The sequence below is a fragment of the Oryctolagus cuniculus genome, chromosome 13 (genome assembly GCF_964237555.1).
Source record: "Oryctolagus cuniculus chromosome 13, mOryCun1.1, whole genome shotgun sequence".
NCBI lineage: Eukaryota > Metazoa > Chordata > Mammalia > Lagomorpha > Leporidae > Oryctolagus > Oryctolagus cuniculus.
In genome coordinates, this window is record NC_091444.1 from 3,168,169 (window position 1) to 3,190,769 (window position 22,601).

The 22,601-nt window shown below is 43.9% G+C and overlaps 1 protein-coding gene across 4 annotated transcripts in view; it reads left to right on the forward strand.

Annotated features, from left to right (window-relative positions):
- The window catches only part of HMCN1 (hemicentin 1), a 459,307-nt gene that overhangs the window by 275,934 nt on the left and 160,772 nt on the right, over window positions 1–22,601 (forward strand). For all 4 annotated transcript variants that reach the window (XM_070055058.1, XM_051820384.2, XM_070055057.1 and 1 more), the window contains 6 exons: window positions 4,072–4,350; window positions 4,887–5,168; window positions 6,177–6,285; window positions 7,174–7,343; window positions 8,377–8,531; window positions 11,681–11,804. In XM_070055058.1, coding sequence (XP_069911159.1) covers window positions 4,072–4,350; window positions 4,887–5,168; window positions 6,177–6,285; window positions 7,174–7,343; window positions 8,377–8,531; window positions 11,681–11,804 — 1,119 coding nt within the window. The remainder of the gene's footprint in view (window positions 1–4,071; window positions 4,351–4,886; window positions 5,169–6,176; window positions 6,286–7,173; window positions 7,344–8,376; window positions 8,532–11,680; window positions 11,805–22,601) is intronic.

A 22,601-nucleotide genomic window follows, 5' to 3' on the forward strand; every position in this document is an offset into this window, starting at 1 on the left:
GAAACAGAGAGAGGTCTTCCACCAGCTGGTTCACTCTCCAAGTGGCTGCAACAGCTGGAGCTGTGTGGATCTGAAGCCAGAAGCTTCTCCTGGGTCTCCCATGTGGATGCAGGGGCCCAAGCACTTGGGCCATCTTCTACTGGTATCCCAGGCCATAGCAGGGAGCTGGATCGGAAGTGGTGCAGCAGGGACAGGAACCAGCCGCCCGTATAGGATGCCGGCACTGCAGGCAGAGGCTTAAGCTGCACCACGGCGCTGGCCCCTAAATCTTTTTCCCATCACATAGATTTGTAATTTTGCCATCCTCAGGTGTAACAAATCATAGCAGATTGTACTTCAAGTTGTAATGATGAGTGTTTTCTCGATTTCTCTGGGAATCCTTTGTCCCAGTTCTTCACGGACTGCCCTAGAGACCCATTCTTCAGCTTCTTCAACATTGGCCTTGGCTTCTGGAATAAGCAGGAGGAGGGAGGCAGTACTGGTGCCTGACACCTGTCGAGTGGCAAAGGCTCAGGCAGAGTTGCCCTTGTTAATACTGACTGTTGATGCTGCCCAGCAACCTGAACTCTTCAAACAGGCGTTCTCTGAGAAAGGCTAATATTCTCAACCTGATGGATTTTCTCCGTGCTGCAGTCATACATGACTTAACTAAATCGCCATTAGGAAAGCAGTTGGTTTGCTCACCTAACAAAGAGCCACTCAGAAACTTGCTTTGGCTATAGCTTTTTTTTTTTATTTCTATGAAGAAATTCTGCTGTGATGAGACAGTCCATTTAACATTTTCTAATTTTTCAGTTGGTTGCTTTTCTTTGAATTGGGAGTATTGTGATGGTTTAGTTCAGTGGTGTTCATAATATCACGTAATTACAATTACAAAATAACCATGATGCTCTGCCATTTAATTTGGTAACAGCTGATCCATGCCCTGCTGTATCATTAAAACGTGAGATTTAGGGCCAGCACCATGGCTCGCTTGGTTAATCCTCTGCCTGTGGCACCGGCATCCCATGTGGGCCCGGGTTCTGGTCCTGGTTACTCCTCTTCCAGTCCAGCTCTCTGCTGTGGCCCAGGAGGGCAGTGGAGGATGGCCCAAGTGCTTGGTTCCCTGCACCCCATGGGAGACCAGGAAGAAGCACCTGGCTCCTGGCTTTGGATTGGCACGGGTCCGGCAGTGGTGGCCATTTGGGGGTGAGCCAACGGAGGGAGGACCTTTCTTTCTGTCTCTCTCTCTCTCACTGTCTGTAACTCTACCTGTCAAATAAAAGAAAAACATGTGATATTTAAAGTCTCCTATTCCGCTTTTCTCTTACTTTGCCATGATGCGTGTGCACTAGTAATACAATGTCATTGGCTTGTCATACGCATCAGGCTGGCGATGCTGCCAATTTGTACTGTTGCTAAAACTTAGGGGAAGCTAAACAGCAGCAGCAGCAATGAGAATACCGCGTTTGGGTCCTGTGGCAACTGCAGTGACGCATTGCTCAGAGGCCGCGATGCTCCCTGAGGGATGTGTCCTCAGGCAGTCTCCCCACGGAGCAGGTCAGAGTGTGGGTTTACAGCATCACTAAGCAGCACAGTCTCACGAGACCACTGCCATCTGTGCAGTTCTTCATTGTCCAGAATGTCCTTAGCTCAGCCATTGTTGAATGGTAGGAGCCATAGACCACGGACAGTAGAACTCTATTTGTGAACGCTGCAGATTGAATTTCATGTAACTTTTACATGTCACAAAATACTGTTACACTTCTTGTTTCTTTCCAACTGTAAAATAATGTAAAAAGCCATTTTTGTCTCGGCATCTCCTGGTCCTCCTTGGCCTACCCCTGAACTTTATAGTGGACCACCTTGCAGGGAAATGATTCCACCATCAGTCTGGCAGATAGTACTGTCTTTTTTTATTATTAAAGATTTATTTATTTGAAAGTCAGACTTACACAGAGAAGGAGAGGCAGAGAGAGAGAAAGGTCTTCCATCCGCTGGGTCACTCCCCAGTTGGCTGCAATGGCCGGAGCTGCGCCAATCCAGAGCCGGGAGCCAGGAGCTTCTTCCAGGTCTCCCACACAGGTGCAGGTTCCACTGCTTTCCCAGGCCGTAGCAGAGGGCTGGATAGGAAGTGAAGCAGCCAGCCCCCAGATAGTACTTTCAATTTTGTGTGAGGGAAAAATGTATATATGAATATTCATCACAGCAAACTGGTCCTACGAATGATTGCCAGAAAATGCTAAGCAGTGATTCCTCTTAACACCCAGATCTTGCTTCTAACATCCTTCGCCACTGAATGGAGCCAGGTAAGTGGTTAATTCTAGGGCTGAGAATACACAAGATTAACCTGGGGCATATGGTAGGGCCACAGAGTAAGGAAGTTCTAAAACACGTATATGTAAATGTCTGTGTACACACACACACATTCTATTCTACATGAGTATGCCAAAGGAAATAGCCAACTGAAAGAACTCCTAATAGCTAAAACTGGATAAATAATATATATATATATACTTTTTGGACAGGCAGAGTGGACAGTGAGAGAGACAGAGAGAAAGGTCTTCCTTTGCCGTTGGTTCACCCTCCAATGGCCGCTACGGCTGGTGGAGCCCACTGATCCAAAGCCAGGAGCCAGGTGCTTCTCCTGGTCTCCCATGCGGGTGCAGGGGCCCAAGTACTTGGGCCATCCTCCACTGCCCTCCCGGGCCATAGCAGAGAGCTGGCCTGGAAGAGGGGCAACCAGGACAGAATCCGGCATCCCGACCAGGACTAGAACCCGGTGTGCCAGCGCCACAGGCAGAGGATTAGCTTATTGAGCCGTGGCGCCGGCCTGGATAAATATTATAATAAATTACAACCCAAAGCATAAAATAAGTTTCCGTGTGTCCATATTGATATAAATGATTAAAAAAATATTAACTGGGGAGAAGAGCCACATTCTCCCATATAGAAAGATTCCGAACAAATGATGAAGGCCTTCCACTCTCAAAGAAGTAGATCATAACTCCCCACCTCAAACTTCTGAGCTCAGAATAGTGACTCCCTTTGAAGAAAGGAACAAAGCCGAGTGAGTCCACAGTGGAGAAAGCCGGCAGACCTGGCCAGGATGTCGAAGTTGACATCCCTGGTAAGAGGTCGTGCTGGGCCCTTGATTTCTGTGAGAAGCGTGTGCTTGACTTCTGTGTCTCCCCCTCAGAACCCACATGCTCGTCTAATCATAGGGAATGCGTTCTGTTTTGCAAATACTTTAGAATAAAATTATCATTTATTAAAGTTACACAACACTGAAGCTCAGACATGTGCCAGCCATTTGATTGCTGAAAGATTGTTGCAGTCACAGCACAGCCCTAGGATGCCAGGTTCAGAGTGTGGAGTAGACACGGAGCCCCTGAGTTGTTTTCCCAGCTCAGGTGGTGAGAGGCCAGGCGCGTGGTTGCTGAGGGGGGGCAGACACGTGTGCCCGATTAGGTGGGTTAAGTGGAATGAATTCACTCCTGGCAGTTCAAAAGAGAAAAGCAGCAAGAAGCCAAAATGGAAGACTGCACGGCTGCTGCCTGTAGCGGGTTCCGAAAGCCCTTCTTCGGCCTCTGGTACTGGGGAGAAAGATCACAGTCGTACAGTATGTGACGTTCCCTCTGCCTGATTTCAAACTGAACTCTGTCTACTTTAAGTGGGGTCAGGCACAGCTTCCTTGCTCTAATGTGATCTACTGGACATAAATTAACCCCTGAAATGGAATCGATGACTGTTTTAAATGAAATCTGGAACCCCGAAATGGGATGCCCTGGCTGTTGGAGAGGATTTGGGGTAATGAAACAGTGGACGGGAGAGCTGTCACTATCCTCCCCAGCACACCTCTACCTTTTCCTCTGTCTCTCCCACTCTCTGCCCCGCCCCCTTTCAAATAAAAATGAGTACAGATTTTTTAAAAAAGAGATTTTTTTGACAAAGCAGGCAACTAATTTTCAGTGTTAAACCACAGATTTCCTAATTGCCTTTAATTTTTATTTTCTTCAAATGAATTTTTCAAGAATGTGTTGCAGAGGTTGAAGCTTAAGAGATGTGCTTTTGTTCTGAACTTCCTTGCAGTTCCACCCAGTATTAAAGGAGGGAATGTCACCACAGAAATATCGGCATTGATCAACAGCATGATTAAGCTGGAATGTGAAACACGGGGACTTCCAGTGCCTGCGGTCATGTGGTATAAGGACAGCCAGCCAGTCACGTCCAGCTCACAAGTACTTTATATTGACAAAGGGCAGTTTCTTCATATTCCTCAGGCACAGGTCTCCGATGCAGCAAAGTATACATGTCGTGTCTCCAATGTTGCTGGAACTGCGGAAAAATCATTCCATGTGGAGGTCTACGGTAAGGAAAACTATCTGTTTTCAATATAGAGTGGACTTCAAAAAGTTCATGAAAAACAGGGCTAAGATGAGTTTATTGTGGTGCAAAAATTTTTTAAATGATGTATAGCTTTTTCATAAGATGCATATCCATGAATTTTTGGAACCCCAGTGTGTGTATGTGTGTGCTTTTTTTTTTTTTTTTTTAACCAAAGCTAACATTAGCAAGAGGTCTCAAGAGGTCCATCCATTTGACCAGCCTTTATGCAGCATAACTGAAACATTTCAACCATCTGGTTCAATAACTGTTAAGACTAAGATCATTCTCCACTGTTTGATCTGTATAAGCCTGACAGAACAGATAATGAGACTAGCAGTAAATGGAATAGTTGCAGATCAGCTGAGCTAAGAAATTTCTTTCGCCAACAGCTTAAGGGGAAATAGACGTGAGGGAGTTTGGGTGTCAAACTATGAGAGGGAAAGAATCTCCCTCTTGTTTCTGTAGGATGTTACTTTGTGACTGCCCGAGTTGTCTGAAACATTACTTTCTCTACCTAGTTCCTCCATCGATTGAAGGGGACTCGGCCACGCCTTGGAACAGACAAGTGGTTCTTGGTCACTCACTGACACTGGAGTGCAGAGCTTCTGGCAACCCCCCTCCAGTTCTCACCTGGTTAAAAGACGGGGTACCTGTGAGAGCCAGCGATAATGTCCGCATCGAAGCTGACGGGAAGAAACTGGAGGTCCTGAGTGCCATGGAAGCCGATCGGGGAGAGTACGTGTGTGTGGCTACCAATGTGGCGGGAGAAAAGGAAATCAAATATGAAGTTGATATCCTAGGTAAATACGGATGCCCAACACCTGGATGCTGAGATTCATGGCAAGATCTGATTGGTTTATTGATTTTTTTGTTTGTTTGTGCAGTAATAAAACAAGCTAAGAGAAGGATAGTTACTGTTCAACTCTGGACAACATGTGACCAGGTGGATTGACAACTGTAGTTCCAAGACCTAGAATCTCAAAACCCGCCACTGATTTTGATGGGAACACTCTAAGTGCTTACATATATTCCTGCCTCTGTCACAGTAGTTGATTGCAGTCTTCTGTCATGAGCGCTGTGCTAGACAGCAGGAGCCAGTCTCTGGGCCTTGGGAAGTCATTTCACCATCTTATGTCTTTATCTGGAAACTGAAGGCTTTATTTTTAAAGATTTAGATATTGATTTTGAAAGGCAAAGTTACAAGAGAGAGGAGGTAAGAGAGATTGATCTCCATGCCCTGGTTCACTCCCAGGTAGCTGTAATGGCCAGAGCTGGGCCAGGGCTGAGGCTGGGAGCCAGAAGCTTCACCTGGGTGGCACCCACCCACACAGCACCCATCCTTTGCTGTTCCTCCAGGCCATTACTAGGGAGCTGGACCAGAAGTGGGAGGAGCCAGGACATGAACTGGAATGCCGGCATTGTCGATGGCAGCTTTACTGGCTATGCCACAATGCCGGTCCTGAAGGCTTTTTAATAGGTAGCCAATTTGAGGGGTTGCTTTCCCTGAGTCATACAAAAACAAACAATGTAAAATACTGACTTTAGATAATGTGTCATCAGCAGTACATTAGTGCTCGATAGAGAAGAATCCACAATATGTCCAAAGTGTGTTCGGCGATCCCAATGAGTGTTTATTGTAAAAGGTTTTTATAATGCATTCAGATCTCTTTGACATGTGAATTACTGTGATACTTGTCAACCTTCTAAACCGCTCCCAGGATTGCTTGCCTGCTCCCCAGGATTGCTTGGTGAGCTGATGTGTCTCTTCCTCCAGCGTTTCCCTCGTGTTACATGTTGTTGTTTTCCAGTGCCTCCAACTGTAGAAGGAGGAGAGGAAACATCTTACTTCATTGTGATGGCTGATAACTCGCTGGAGCTGGATTGTCAAGTGGCGGGCTCTCCCCCACCAGCTATCGTGTAAGGATTTTGCTCTTCTGAATCCCTTCCACATTGTGCTCCCAGTGTTTTAGAGCTATCTTGAAAGAGTTCCGTGTCCTTGGAAGGTGGTAATATAGAATTCTCTGTCTTCCTCTTTTAATGGCTTACTCTGTCTGCAAAGCAGCTTTGACATCCAAAAAGCCACCAAGTTTACTCAGTTAGAGGAATTCTCTCTATGGTCTTAGAAGTTATTTTTTTCAGTTTATGGAGATGGACTACTAAGCAGTATTCAAGTCAGATCTTGGAAATGTTTAATGAACTACTAAATAAAAGAAGTGGGTGTATAACAATAAAGGAAGCTAGTCAATATACATGTGTTCTTACCAATTCTTTTCTCTTATTCCTTCACTCACAAAGCATATGTTGAATCCTTGTCTTCCATTTCCAAGGTGCTGTGGGATTTGCAGAGGCACAGTTAGTTGACTAATGAAATGAGATACGGCCACACATGACTATAGAACTAAACAGAAAGTGGTGACTCATAAGAAATGTGGAAATATGTTATTTGATTTCAAGGCTTTATTTACAGATTTTTAAAATTATGTGCAAGTTGCTGGTTAATACTGTACAAACATTGACGTGAGCTATATTTGGGGCATTTGCCTCTTTGTATAACCTAAAATTAGTTGAGGAATGAAGAGCTCAACACATAGTTATTGGGTCTAACAATATGCCAACCACGGGGTTAGGTCAGGTTGCGTTTTTCTTCTTTTCTCCATTTACAGTTTATTTTACAGAGTAAACAATGAGGACATTAGGCAAACACACAGTGAAGAATAAATTATACAAACACACACAGTGTCATCTAGGAAACTACTTGCTTGTATTATTTATGCAAACTTTTTTTATTGATGCCTTTTCCTGCAGGTGGCTGAAGGACGGTCAGCTAATTGACGGAAGAGATGGATTCAAGGTTTTACTAAATGGACGTAAATTGGTTATTGCTCAGGCGCAGGTGTCAGATACTGGTGTTTACCAGTGTGTGGCAACAAACACTGCTGGAGACCACAGGAAGGAGTTTGAAGTGACTGTTCATGGTATGAGGAAGGGGGCAGGAGAACTATACTGCCAATTAGTGTGTGTGTCGTTTCATGTTCAAATCCCGGTTGTAGCTCAGTAATCTGGATGGATCTTGGGTTATGGAAAGCAGCATAAAGGATGCAAATTTGAGTTCACTCATGGTGGATTTTAAGTGCTATAGAGACTCGACTGTGAGGCATCGTGTGAAAGAATGTGGAATTTACATGTTAGGAAGTGTATCCTGCACAGGATGCCTGTGGAACGAGACCTAGTGAGGCAGAAGAGACAGATGGCAACAGAAGTCCAGGGGTTGTGTCAGCACTGAAAGTCTCATCCAAAAGGAGCAGTTGTGAGTAGGGCAGTTTCCATCCTGAAGATGAGCTGCAGGATTGAGGGCACGTAAGTGCGTTCACAGAGCTGGCACGATAGGGTTAGAACCATTGGTCTCATGACATCCTGTCGGGGCATGGTGCTGCCAGTGTTTGGAAGGGAGGGACTGGAACCAGAAAGTGGAGAGCCGTTTGGAAGCCACAGAGGAAGTGGCTACAGATGCCAGCTTCCTTCTTCCAACTCTTCCTCTGCAGAAGATTTTTTTCCTTTGTTGGTCCCCCTGTGGTTTGGTCTCCATCCTAGCTCCTGAGGGAGGCAGGCCCAGCTTGTGTCAGATCACCCTCCCGATTCCCAGAACCTGCCCGGCTGGCTGGGGGCACAGCCATATGGTAGACACACGTCTAGAAAACTCAGCTGGATTCAGTGAATTAGTTCTAGAGAAAAGGAGGGTCCTTGGAGACGAGAAGACGCATCAAAAGATGTAAGCCAGACATGCATGGGGGGTGCGTTAGCCTTAGAGAAGTTTTGCTTACTCTTTGGTGAATTAGAACTCCATAGTTAAAAAATAAGTAATTTCCTGAATTGCTGAAAATTACAAATTAAATGCTTGGGATGAACTTGTTTCACTGTTTCAGGTTTTTGCCTGCATGTTTTTAAGCATTTGACCAAACTGGTTATGATTTTAATTCCCTCCCCTCTCCCTTCCTTCCGGAAATCTAGTTCCCCCAACAATCAAGTCCTCAGGCCCTCCCGAGAGAACGGTGGTGAAACACAAGCCTGTCACCCTGCAGTGCATAGCCAATGGCATTCCAAATCCGTCCCTCACATGGCTGAAAGATGACCAGCCTGTGAACACTGCCCAAGGAAACCTCAAAGTAAGTGCAGACATCACAAGCCAGAACCGAGACAGCGGCTTACATCTTCCAGGAGCTGGCACATCGTTGTTTCTGGATTGCAGATTTTCCTATCAGATTTTACAGAAAATTTTTAAAGCAATATGTGTGATCCTTAAAGTTTTTTTTTTAGAATTTAACTTAACATTATGACTTAAAGGATAGAATTAAAGACAAGGATACCAATTTTGATATAGTGGTTGGTATTTTTAAAATTTGATCTATGCCTGTTTTACTGCCCCAAAAAAGTAGTATTTCATGGATGAATAATGTTCATCAGTAATGGCCAGTTATGCCAATATGACATTAAAATGAAGGGAAAGTCCTGTCTACATAAACTTAAGTGAAATAAATCTTGAAAAATATCTTTAAAAAGTAGTTTGTAAGCTTCAAGGGTACAGAGGCTCAGTTAGTGTCCATGAGTAAGTTTGTGATATCGTTGAATTACTAGGTGGGTAGGTATGCAGGTGGTAGGTGGGGAGATGGATGGATGGATGGATGGATGGATGGATGGATAGATAGATGTGATATTGTTGTGTTACTAGCTAGGTAGACTGGCTGATTTCAAACCTGGATAATCTGAATGATGCATTTGAAATTTTGGAAAGAAAATAGATTTTGCTACTAGGAACAAGTTAATTGATTAAATGGACTTGGGTTTTAGGTGAACTAAATTTTTAAAAATGAGATATGTGTTGAGTTCCTCTCGTAGTAGGTGAGTACCTGTTCATTTTTTTTTTCCTATTTCAAATCCAATGGAACTTATCTTAGACCTTTGAGTGAGTGAGAGGTTTAGTACACAGCCTTCCAACACAGTGCAGATGGACAATTGTTTTCTTGAGAGACAGGCATGGTTCATGTAATTTTACAAAGAAAACTGCAAAGGAATGAGTGGTTTTCAGAGAGAATATGAAGAGGAATGAGAGTATACAAGGAGAGAAGCTTTGGAACAGAGTTATGAAGAAGATGTAGGAATTAAATGGTTGAGTTCATGGAAAAGGACTGAGTAGAGTGCTTGAGAGAAGATGTCCATGAGCAAACAACCCAATGGACCCAGAAACAAGAGAGGGGGCCAAGGAAGAGAGGCAGTAGCAAGGTGGTGGTAAAAGAGACAGACAGCAACCAGTAGGCACTTGGGTAAGGACAGTGATTTTATTTCTACTTCAAAGCAATGGTAGACCTTAACAGAGTTTTCAGAGAGAAATGACATGATCAAGTTTGCATTTTAAGATGTTATCTGACCCCTTCCGAAGAATGAACTACAGGAGGCAAGGGTAGAGACGTAAAACCAGTGTGGACCCATTTGCATTTTGCTTGGAGAGCAAGAAGGTGCCAGATTGTACTCATGCTGGCCGTGGAGATGAGGTTCTGGCACGTATTTAGGAGTTAGTTGTCGGTTTATTCATTCAGGGCTGGTGAACGACTGTGACGTGTGAGTGAGAGGGGCAGATGAAAAAGACACCCAGGAATCTAACCTGTGTGCCTGGAAAGAGTTGCCATACAGCGAACCAGGAGGAGGACAGATGTGAGGGCAGAGACGTCTGGGTGTAAGGTGGCTTTGAGATGAGCTCATGCGCTGTCAGTAGATCTCAGATGCAGTTGCGTGACCCTAGAGCACAACACTGAGCCCTGGCTGTAGATACAAGCACATCATGATAACTGAAACCGTGGGACATGATGAGCTACTCCAGGGGAGAGTAAAGAGTAGGAAGAAAAAGGTAGAGTCCCTACCTACTGCGGAGTCTTAAACTAGATATTGAAGGCCATGTGCCGGAGTCCAGAGGTGAGTATCAGCAACAAATGGTACTTGACTGCCTTTAGCATGATGCGGCTGTAAAAGGTGCAGTGAGAGTGAACACAGGGGTCGCAGAGAGCCGGTGGGGTCGGGGTGTGGTGAGTCTGGAGGACTGTGCGTTTCAGTTTCATCCTGGGCAAGGTGGGGAACCGTGAGTGAGGTTTGAAGGGGAACTGGTAAAAAGCTCAGTTTTTGCAATTTAAGCAAATTATTCTGGCAACAGAATGCAAGTTAGATTAACGTTTGGGAAGGCCGCAGACACTGGAACATCAGTTCAGAAACTTGCAGTCCCAGCGTGGCTGTGGAAATGGAAAACGGGATCTGCAGAATATCCGGTATAATTCACAGGAGTCGGAGGCAGCTCCAAAACCCAAATGGCTGGAAAAATAGTGGAGGACACTAAGCAAGGTTGGGAAAATACACTGAGAAGTAGCGTCAGCCATCCAAGGAAAGACTTTATGAGCCTGGGTTTGGATGTGTTAGATTTCGTGTGCTAATCTGCCCAGCAGACAGCTGGAACTATTTGTGAAATGCTCACGAGAGAAGTTGAGGATAAAGCTGTAAATTCAGGGGTCTGCATAGGGTTTTTCACTGATAGTAAGGGTTTGGATGGAAACTATCAGAAAGCTAAGTTTCCACTTTGTGGAACAGGAAGAGGAAGTGGAGTTGATAAGATTATCTCCTAAGAAGGCCAGACAGTAAGAACTGAGTGGTGCTGTACCTTCATCACCCAGAGTAGTGTTCCAAGGAGTAGGTAAGTGGTGGAAAAGAGTAGGCACCCACTACCCAGGTGTGGGTGCTGTGATTGAAAATCACTGAGAGCCCCGGATCATCAGTTCCAAATGCCAGAGACTCCTTGCAGTGTGTTAAAGTGAAAATAAGGGAAGACATTTATCTGCATTCCCATTATTCCCATTTTATCATTTTTCTAGCCCCCGTGACAATTGAATAAAAAAAAATTGCTTTAAAACTATTTATGAAGTGTTAAGTAAATGTGGTCATGTTTTTTCAAATAGCTTACATTTTCATCACATACTTCATAGTTCATTGCTGAAGTCTTCTATTCAATGGCGTTTTATGACTGTGCCAGCAGGCTGGTCTTAGGTTATTTTGTGGGTTTTGTTTTGCAGTGAATAAAAAAAAAAAAACTTTCCAATCAACCAATCAAATTAGCCCATTTTCTTATGCATTATGAAGTGATCTGACTCTGAAGAGATCATTAAGATAATGGTATGAAAATAGAATTAGTATAAATTTAAATGAAGCTTTGTCTCAGTGAATGCTCCAGTCCAAGTGTAAAGTAAAACACAGTGCCACGCTTTCTGTTCCCAATTAGGTACAGTCTTCTGGTCGGGTTCTGCACATTGCCCAGGCGCTGTTGGAAGATGCTGGCAGATACACATGCGTGGCCACCAGTGCGGCAGGAGACGCGGAGCAGCCCTTCCAGCTGCGCGTGCATGGTAACCAAGTCTCCACGTCGTGGGGAAAGAATGTTCCTGCGCCTGCCTTTGTTTTCAGCATGGTGGGGTCATTTTTACTGAATTATAATGAAAAAGAAACAAGGGTCTATTTTAGCCCATATGAGAAAAACTACACAGTTTCTGTTTTTAAATTATTATAATTGCTCTTACTAAGGTCTTCAGCTTTTGTGTCGTTAAGGCATGTGCTGGGACCGACCCATAAATACAGATCCTGCGTTTTGAGTTAAGTGTCGTTTGTTAATGATAACTTTCTGTATCGCTTTGGTTGAGAAGTCAGAAGCTACAGGTGATTTCTTAGTTTTGTCTGTAATTTTGCTTGTGGCCTGTGAGGGTGGTTTTGTAGAGAGGCTGCCGTTGACCCAGCTTCTTCTGCTGTGACTTTAGTAAAAAGCCAGGGTGGCCATGGAGCACCACTTAATGTAACCACCCCCAAATAAGTGTGAAAGACCGCATGGCCTTGAACAGAAGCCTTCAGATCTCTGCAGGTCATCAGAGAAGATCGAGAGCTGGAGGCTTGGACTTTGCTGATGCAGCCAGGATATTCGCAGAAAGCTGGTCAAGCTCTCCACCTACGTGTTATTCATTTTCTCTAATTCACACGATTGCTTATTCAACCTCTTATTCATTCATTAATATAATCATTCCACATTAACCAAGAAATTGGCCCCAGAATAATGCCCAGTACTGAACTCCAGGTGTATAGTAGGCAGTCAAAAAGCATTTAGTGAATAATAAGTGAATGGAAAAGTTAAAATTGGATTTTGCATTCTTCTAACTTGCCTCTCTGCACATTTTCTTTAATTGAATCAACCATTGGAAAGATTCAAATGATCAGCTTCCTAAATATTACCAATAGGCCAGGTTTTGGTTTTATGTTAAACCTAGTTCCCTAAATAAGAACTCCTCGCCCATGAGTGTTTGCACATACAAGCCTGTTCCTTCATGGAGCAGGAACTTGGGGAAGAGTATCCGAATGTGACATTAGGGATTGATGGGGACAGGCTGACCCTGCTGTCTGTTGTGTGAGCTTGAGTTTGCCTTATTCCTCAGCCATTGGTGTCTCCCCAGCACTTGGTGAGAGCTGTTGCCGTCTGCTCCAACCCTCACCCGCATGTGAGTGTTGCTGGGAGTGGATTTTCGCTCTTCTCTCCTGTTTCCCTGCCTCCAGGCACCTTCTCTCTCCTCTTTGCATATAAAAATAGTCTCCTGGGCCCAGTCCCACATGTCCTGGATCAGCATCCCTGATGCGGGTGGTCTGTGTGCCAGCGTTTGGGGAAATACTGGCCTGTAGCTAAAGACCAGAATCCATGCAAGAAACCAAAGATCTCATCAAATAGAGAGCAACAGCAGAAGAGAAAAAGCAGAACTGATATCTAAGAATACACAACTCTGTAAAACTACCATCTGAAAACGGTACCAAAATGTGACTTGGCAGAAGATGCAATTAGGGAACCATCTACCTGGAAACTCATCAAAGAGAAGGGAAGCAGACCAGAAAACATTTGGGTTAATGTGAAAAGAAAGAGAAACAGAAGTTGGAAGTTCCACGAGTATATTAAAAATTGCCAGATCAGATGGCGAATCTAAAATGATTTTAATACAAATCTCAGAATACAGCTGCACCTTAAAGAATTTCATCTGATATGATCTTTTTTTTTAAAAAAAAATTTGTTTGAGAGGCAGAGTTAGGGAGAGAAAGAGATAGAGAAATCTGCCATCCACTGGTTCACTCCCCAAATGCTGCAATGATGGGAGCTGGGCCAATCCGGAGCCAGGAGCCAGGAGCTTCTTCCGGGTCTTCCACCCAGGTGCAGGGGCCCAAGCACTTGAGCCATCTTCTGCTGCTTCCCCAGGCCAGAGCAGAGAGCTGGATCGGAAGAAGAGCAGCCGAGACATGAACTGGCACTCATATGGGATGCCAGCTTAATCTACTACCCCATAGCTACGATCTTGACCTCTAGATAACAGTCCATCTCCCTGAAAGGAGGGTAAGTCCTGAAGTGAGCTGCTGGCCCTAATTGGGATCAGTCATGCAGGCGATGGTTAGCTAAGCTCATCCAACTGGAGTCGTCGCGGAAAGTTGGATTACCATCTTGGCACTCCTGACAGCAGTGTCACATTGGGTGCTTGACGTCCCAAACCGGACCTAGCCTCTTCAGTCCTGGTACTGATATCACAGGGTATTGGTATTGCCCTATCAATCCTTCTGTTGAAAGCTTCTATTGTAATGAAAGGCTTAAAATGGTGGGGGAAGTAGGAATTTCTGAGAGATCCGTAGACAATAGACTGAAAGGACTTCAGAGGCTAGAGTGACAAGTTAGTATGACATAGAAACTATGTAAGAATTGTATGTGAAAAAGTGGCTGAATGATTCTGCCTGTTTAAATAGTTGAATATTTGGATTTTAATTTTTCCAATTACTGTGCATATGATAATGCAGTTTCATATAAAAGCAAATCACTTTTTGAAGTCAGTTATAGCAGCTCCACTATAAGGAACAAGAGAGGATCTAGCCTTTTTCCCCTCTTGCTCTCTGAACACTAAGTATTTTTCTAGCTCTGGCGCTGCATGCTATAAGCAGGGCTCTGACAGGTCTGTAGGGAAGCAGTCATCATTTAATTGAGTTCAGTTATTATCTAACCAACTCTGTAGTTACTTTTGAAGCTAGTATTTGTTTTAATCCCAGTTATTTATGGATGTGTGCCACATTTAGCAAATATGCATTTACTTCAGTTGTCATCCAAAAATGTTTAGTCATAAGATACTCAACATTCCAATTTTTAAATATTTTCCCTTCTTATAAAAAGATCTAAGATACTGCCATTCTTCTCAATCACAGCAAACAGTGTTTCCAAAAGCTGAAGTCATGGTGTAAGTTCTCCTGGGCTGGTGCGTCATGATCATGAGAAGAGGAACATTCATGGGCCGTTCCAGCGTAGGGTGGGGGTGAGGGGTTCTGTCTATTGTAAAAGGCAGGAGCCCTCAGTAGGTGGTCTTATGTGATCATCAAAGATTCATGATTCTGGAAGTTTTATTCTGTAGCCCAAACTATGAAATTATATTTAAACTTCGAATGTTTGCCAATTGAGACAGATGTTTCCACAAACAAATGATTACTTGGGCCTATTAGCTCAAATATTCATTTCATCTGCAGGCAATTAAAAATCCCAGCCAAGGTGAATCACCCAGAAGGCGAATGCTGTTCAAAGAATGGGCTTCCTTTTGGGTCACCACAACACCAGTTAATACCTGCGGGATGTTGGGTTCTGATGTTAACTTTTTTTTTTTTTTTTTTTTTTTGACAGGCAGAGTGGACAGTGAGAGAGAGAGACAGAGAGAAAGGTCTTCCTTTGCCGTTGGTTCACCCTCCAATGGCCGCCGCGGCCGGCACGCTGCGGCCAGCGCACCGTGCTGATCCGATGGCAGGAGCCAGGAGCCAGGTGCTTTTCCTGGTCTCCCATGGGGTGCAGGGCCCAAGCACCTGGGCCATCCTCCACTGCACTCCCTGGCCACAGCAGAGAGCTGGCCTGGAAGAGGGGCAACCGGGACAGAATCCGGCGCCCCGACCGGGACTAGAACCCGGTGTGCCGGCGCCGCAGGTGAAGGATTAGCCTAGTGAGCCGCAGCACCGGCCTCTGATGTTAACTTTTTACAGACTTCATGCTTCATCTGTGAGATGGGCAGGAGGATGACGATACACCCCAGTCGTGTGTGGGGCCGCTGTGCGGGTTGGGTGAAACTCTACATGTGCGAGTCCTAGCCGGCTGCACGTGAGAGTGGCGGCACAAAGACTGTTGTGCCAAAAGACACGTTTGGCCTCTGGTGCTCTCACTGCACCATTGTAACACAGCGGTCTAAGGTCCTGCTGCCTTTGTTACTGCCCAGGAACCTTCTTGGGTCTGTGTTAGTCATCTGATAAAAACATTAGCAGAGCCCTCTCCCCCCCACTCCCACCACTTACTTTTATTTTTTTAAAAGTATTTGCTTGGCTAACATCTGCTAACACCCACTCAAAAAGGGATTCTCTGTACTTTCTGTGTTTTGTTTAATGGCTTACTGGTGGCCTAGCAGACACTAGGGAATGCTGTAGGGAACTGTTTCCCCTTTTTAAGTAGGTAAGTTCAGTTCGGGACTCCACAGTTTTCACGGTGCACGTGATTTTCTTATTTCATGATCTTGCTGGTCAGAGAAGATGAACTCACCAAAGTCACTGTTAGACCAGTTACTTATGGACTCAGATCAGCCAGGATTTGAGTCACTGTGCCTGAGTGATTGGAGCAATAGGCAGAGTCTAGCCCCTCGTGTGTCAGGAAGGTGCTGTGGTTTGGGCATGATGTGCACACACAGCCTTTGGAAGAAGAAACGCAAACGCAGCAAGTTGAGCGGGCTTGGACTTCCTGCCTGGAAGACGCAGACATCTTCGTGTTAACAGAAGATGCCGCTACCTTACTGATGCTGCATCATGCTTCTGAGTTTAAGATTCACTGGGAGGGAAGGAGGGTTTGTACTGCATTGATTTTCCCCTGAAAGGAGAGTGAAGTCGTGTTTCCCTGCTGTTTACTGTATGGGCCTGGGTCTGTTTGGAGCTTGAGGCATTGAACCATCACAGGCTTTGTGGGCAGGATTCTAATTCCTTGGCAGACAGTCGCCGCAGGAATTGAGTAGGTTTCCAGTCCACTTGTTTCTGGTTAGACCCATGCGCTTCTCTGTGGAGAGGGCTTCAGTCCTCGGCTTCCCTCTTTTTAGTCACTGGGTCTGTTTCGGCAGTTCCAAAGCATGTGTTTTAAATTGTGGCTACCCTAAAAGAACCAGCTAAGGTAATGGGTGTCCTGATGTTTGCTACATCTAGCTGAGAGAACTTAGTAGAAGCCTCTAGGGGAAGGGGGACTGTAAGCAGTCCTTTTTGTCTCTCGCTCTTCGGAGTAGAAAAAGTCATTGGCTCTCTTCCCTGCCCTTTGAAGGTATAAATTAAAACTGTGTTGAAATACGATGACCAGTAAAGCAGACTCTGAAAAAGACTTCGTAGAAGCGATTTTTGTACATCAGCTCATTGATCTTCTGATTTTTTTCTGGAGCTCTGAGCTTCTTGTCACTCACAGATCACGGAATTCTTGAAGTAGGAAATGCATCTTTCTGCAGCTTACGACTCTGATTTTTTAGTGTGTTTACCAAGTTGTATATCTGTAACGTCCATCAGATTCCAGAATGCCACTATAATTGCAGCTCACCACCCCGGAGAGAAACCTCATACTTACCAGCAGTCAGTTCCCCCAGGCCCCGGCAGCAAGTAACGTACTCTCAGTCTTCACGTCTTCATTTAGTCCTGATGCTACGTGCAAAGGAAAGCATGTAACGTGTGAGCGTTTGTGTCGAGCTTCGCTCCCTTAGTGTGTCTGCAGGGTTCATTCCTATGGATGCTCTTGCACCGTGTGCGTGCACCACCTGCTGCTGACCCGTCCTCGGATGAGGGACCAGGGTTGTTTTCACTTGCTGGCGACTATGAATGATGGTGCTCTGAACCTTCCAAACCAGAGCGTTCTCGGGGGGGGGGGGGGGGGGGTAAGGAGGGCGGGGTATTTCTCTTTCATGAAACCTGGTAGTAAAATTGCTGAGTTGCAGTAACTCCTGTTTAACTTTTTGAAGACGTGCCAGACTTCTCCAAAGTGGCTGCATTATTTTTCATTACTATCAACAATGTATGAGCCTTCCAGTTTTTCAGTATTCCTGCCAACATTTTTTAATGGCTGTCTTTTTTTATTACAAGTGTGAAATGCTGTTTCATTGTGGTTTTGATTTTTATCTTCTTAGTGATTAAAGATGTTGAGCATCTGGGAGCCTATTGATATTCTCTGCCCATTTGTAAAATTGGATTGTTTTCATGATATTGTGAACATTTTTTATATATTCTTTATTAGTTTCTTTTCAGATAAATGATTTTCACTGTCAAACAACCTGTGGATTTTCTTTCCCCATGTTTGAAAAAGATTTATTTATTTATTTATTTGAAAGGCAGAGTTATATATAGAGAGATAAATGTTGGTAAATCTTCCATCCTCAGATTCACTCCCCTAATGACTGCAGCTGCCAAGGCTGGGCCAGACTGAAGCCAGTAGCCTGGAACTCTGTCCAGATCTCCCACATGGAGATGGGGTTGGGGCCCGAGCACTCCAGCTATCTTCTGCCTTCCCAGACACATTAGCAGGGAGCTGCATTAGAAGTGGAGTAGCCAGGACTCAAACTAGCGCTCATATGGGATGCTGGCACTGCAGGTGGCAGCTTACCCTGCTGCACCCAACACTAGCTCCACCGTTCAGTGTTTTTAATTGTTAATGGTTTGGGTTTTGCCAGATGCACGCTCTACCTGTGTGAGAGTGATGGTACGGTCTTGTACTTTACTTATCTGAGAGTATATTGCATTGATTTTCATATGTTAAACCGACTCTGCCTTCCTAAGTCCGACAGCCATGGTGCACATGTTTTATATGTTGCTGGGTTTGGCTCAGTAGTAATTTGGGGATGATTTCTGTGTTCTGTAGTGTTCTTTCCTGGAGCGTCTTTGGTTTGTTCTAGTAAAATTGATCGCATGCACGAATTTGAGAGGTATTCTCTTTTCTCTGTGTTTTGGAAGAATCTGTGAAGGATTGTCTTCCTCTTCAAACGTTTGATAGAATTCACCAATACAGAGGAGTTTGTGGGAGGATTATTCGTTCAATTTCTTGATTACTCCAGGTTTATTCAGATTTTCTGTTTCTTTCTAGTTTTTTTGTTTGTTTGTTTCATCTAGATTATCTGATTTCTTGGCATACAATTGTAGTACTTACTTGAAGTCCTCCATGTTTCTGTAAAGGTAGAAGGCTGCCAGTAATAATCCCTCTTTCATTCCTGATTGTAGGGAATTGGTTTTCTCCCTTCTGTTTGTCTCAGTCTAGCAAAAATCTTACTCCTTTTAATGATCTTTTCAAAGAACCAGCTTTTAGTTTTGTTAATTTTCTCCATTTTTTTAAAAGATTGATTTATTTATTTGAAAGGCAGAGTTACAGAGAGAGAGAGAGAGCGCGCTTCCATCCACTGGTTCACTCCCCAAATGGCCACAACAGCCAGGGCTGGGCCAGACTGAGGCCAGGAGCTTCATCCAGGTCTCCCATGTGGGTTCAGGGATCCAAGCACTCGAGCTGCCGTCTACTGCTGTCCCAGGCACATTGGTAGGGCACTGGGTTGGAAGTGGAGCAGCCAGGACTCAAACTGGCACCCACAGGGATACTGGCATTGCAGGTGGCAGTTTGAATTTGCTACATGTAATGCTGGTCCCTGTTTTGTTTTCTGTTCTCTATATTTTATTTATGCTCTAACCTTTATTGCTTCCTTCCCCTACTTACTTGGGTTTAACTTACATCTTTTGGGTTTCTTCAGGTAGACGTTAAGTTACTGATTTGAGCTCATCTTTTTAAATCAGATATTTATAGCTACAATTTTTTCTCTGAGTTGTACTTTATGTATACCCTCTGAGTTTTGGTATGTTGTTATGCTTATAGTCATCTCAAGTATTGCATAATAACTCATGTTATTTCTTTGAGCAGTCAGTAACTTAGAAGTGTTACTTAATTTCTACATCTTTGTGAATTTACAAATTTTCTTTTGTGATTGATTCACAATTTCATTCCATTGTGGTTAGAGAACATACATTGCTCGATTTTAATCCTTTTAAATGCAGCAAGAGTTGGTTCATAGCCTTACAGTCTGTTCTAGCCAGTGACTCATGCGTGCTGGAGGAGAATGTGCTTTTCACTAATTGAGAGGAGCGTTCTATGTGCATCTGTTGATTCATTGCATTGGACAAATCCTGTATATTCTGTTGATTTCCTGTGTAGTTCCATTATTTATAGAAAGTGGGACATTGAAGAATCCAACTTTTGTTGTCTATGTCACACTTTGAGTCTGTCTGTTTTTGTCCCTTAATATGTTGGGATTTTGTGGTTACAGTGTATCTTCTTGGTGAATTAACTCTTTGTAACATGAAAAATAATCTACTTTGCTGCTAGTAACAAGTTTTGCCCTGAAATATATTATATTTGACAAAGAGCATATATGTTTTTTGCATATTTGTTTGCATCAAATGTCTTTTTCCATCCTTTCCCTTCAGCCTTTCTGTGTCTTTGAATCTGAAATGTCTTGTAGACAAATACTGTTGCATCATTTCAATATCTGCCTGTTGATGGCATGTTTATTTCATTCTGTGTACATACTGAAGAATAGAATTTTTCATTTGTTAGGTATTTTTATATGTATTATGTCCTTTTTTGTACTTCTGTTCCTCCATTGATGCCTTTTTGTGATAAATGAACATTTTTGTTTACAGTGTTATTTTTCTTGTTTCTTTAAAACATTTTTAAAGTGTATTATTTATTTGAAGAGCAGAGTGACAGAAGGAGAGACAGAAAAAGAGCTTCCATCTGCTGGTTCATTCTCTAAATGCCTGCGATCTCCAGGCCAAAGCCAGGAGATTGGAACTCATCCTGTCTCCCACATGGCTGCAGGGCCCAAGGACTCGGGCCATCTCCTGCTGCTTTCCCAGGCTGATTAGCAGGGAGCTGGATCAGAAGCAGAGCAGCTGGGTCTTGAACCTTATCTAGTACTGTGATATGGATGCTGGCCTCACAGGTGGAAGTTTCACCTGCTGTGCCAGCTCCTATTATAGTTTTCTGAGTTTGATTTTTAGTGGTTTAATCCTATGGATTAGTATTGAAGAGCTACTCCCCTCCGTCCCAGATGAAGTAACCTTTGTCCTACTTAGAGAGTTAATTCTTAGAAGTAGCCTTTGCCCCACTTAGAGTCCTAGTTCCTAGAAAGAGCCCCAGGCACCAGCTGTCACTGGAGATGTGGTTCCCAGCAGGAACCCCGCCTCGAGGCTTTGCGATAACTCCTAGTTGCAGAGCACCTCTGGCGAGCAGCAGATATCCCACCCTGAAGTCTTAAAGTGACTCCTGCGATAGCCAGAAAAATTTTCCCGCCACTAACCCCCTCATTTAAATCCTCCAATCAGTGTGTGAATCGTGTGTGTATCATTTAAACCCTCCAATTAGCGTGTAAATAGTGTGTATTAAGTAAATTGTGTGGTTTTTCCCTTTAAAAATGCTCGTTAACAACTGTTCGGGGCTTCTTCTTTGGATGGTTTTGTGCTGTCGAGAGGCCCGTCTGCGCAGACGTTGAATAAATCCTCTTGCGTGTTGCATCTACTGGTTTGGAATTTGAGTCTTTGGGGTGCGCATCTCGACATCTCGGGGTCCTGGTTCAGGAACCCAACAGTATTGGCACCTTAGTGAATAATAATATAGTGTCAATTAATACAGTAGTATTTCAATAGTATATAGATATTTTTTCTATTTAGCTGATTTGTCTTCTCCCTGCTTTGTGCTATTCTTTTTATACAGATTACATATTTTTTCATCATCTGCCCATCAACACATACTTGTTTTTTTTTTTTAATTTATTTATTTATTTGAAAGGTGGAGTTACAGAGAGGCAGAGTCAGAAAGAGAGAGAAAGGCCTTCCATTCGCTGGTTCACTCCCCAGATGGACGCAAAAACTGGAGCTGTGCTGATTTGAAGCCAGGAGCCTGGAACTTCTTAGAAGTCTGCCACGTGGGTGCAGGAGCCCAACTTGGGCCATCTTCTATGGCTTTCCCAGGTCCTAGCAGAGAGCTGGGTGAGAAGTGGAGCAGCTGGGACTCAAACCGGCGGGCATTGGGATGGTGGCACTGCAGGCGGTGGCTTTACCCACTATGCCACATTGCTGGCCCCAACACAAACTTGTAATTATTGCCCTTGTGCTGTTGTCTTTTACATCAATAGAGAAAAAAAGAGTTGTGAGAAAAAAATATTTTTACTGTCTTTTCTATTTACCTTTGTTGTTATCCCTTCTGGTGTTTCCTGTCTTCGTCTGTGTTGGTAATTACTGTGTCTTTAGCCTGAAGGGCTCCCTCTAGTGTTTCCTGCAGGGAGCAGGGTTGACAATGAATTCTTTCAGGTTTCTGTTTTCCGAGAACATCTTCCTTTCTTCTTTATGTGTAACAGATCTGCTGGAGATCAGATTCTTGTTTGATAGTCATTGATAGTCATTCTCTTGGAGCGTTTGGAACTTTTGTGCTGTTGATGAGTAGTCCCCATGCGACTTGATGAAGATGCTTGTACTTCTGGCTGTGTTTGTCACTGGCTTTAAGCAGTTGGAGTAAAGATGTCTTGTGAATTTCTCTGAGTTTATACAACTGAGAATTTGTTAAGCTTCTTAGATGTCTAGGTTCATGCCTTCAAACTTGGGACTCTTCCAGCCATTGTTTCAGGTTTTTTTTTTTTTAATGTCCTTTCCACACCCTTTTCTCTCGCCTCTTTGAGGACTTCCTGTTATTGTTGGTAGTGTCCCACTAGTCTGAGACTGAGCTCACTTTCCTGCATGCTTTTTTCTTTGTGCTTCCAAAACTGCATAATCTCAGTTGATCTGCCTTTGAATTCATTAATTCTACTGCCAGCTCAAATATGCTGTTCAGCCCTTATTGTACCTGTGAATTCCAGAATTTCTATTTGACTTTTTAAAATAATCTCCACCTCTTGACTCCTATTTTGTATATTTAGTGAGACACTACTCTCCTACTTCCCTGTGGTCTTGAGAAATGATTTTTGTGATTCTTGGATCTTATTAAAAGTAGTTGATGTGTTTTCCTAGTAAGTCCGTTACCTCGGCTTCCTCGTGGAAAGTTTCTGTTCTTTTTTTTTTTTTTTTTT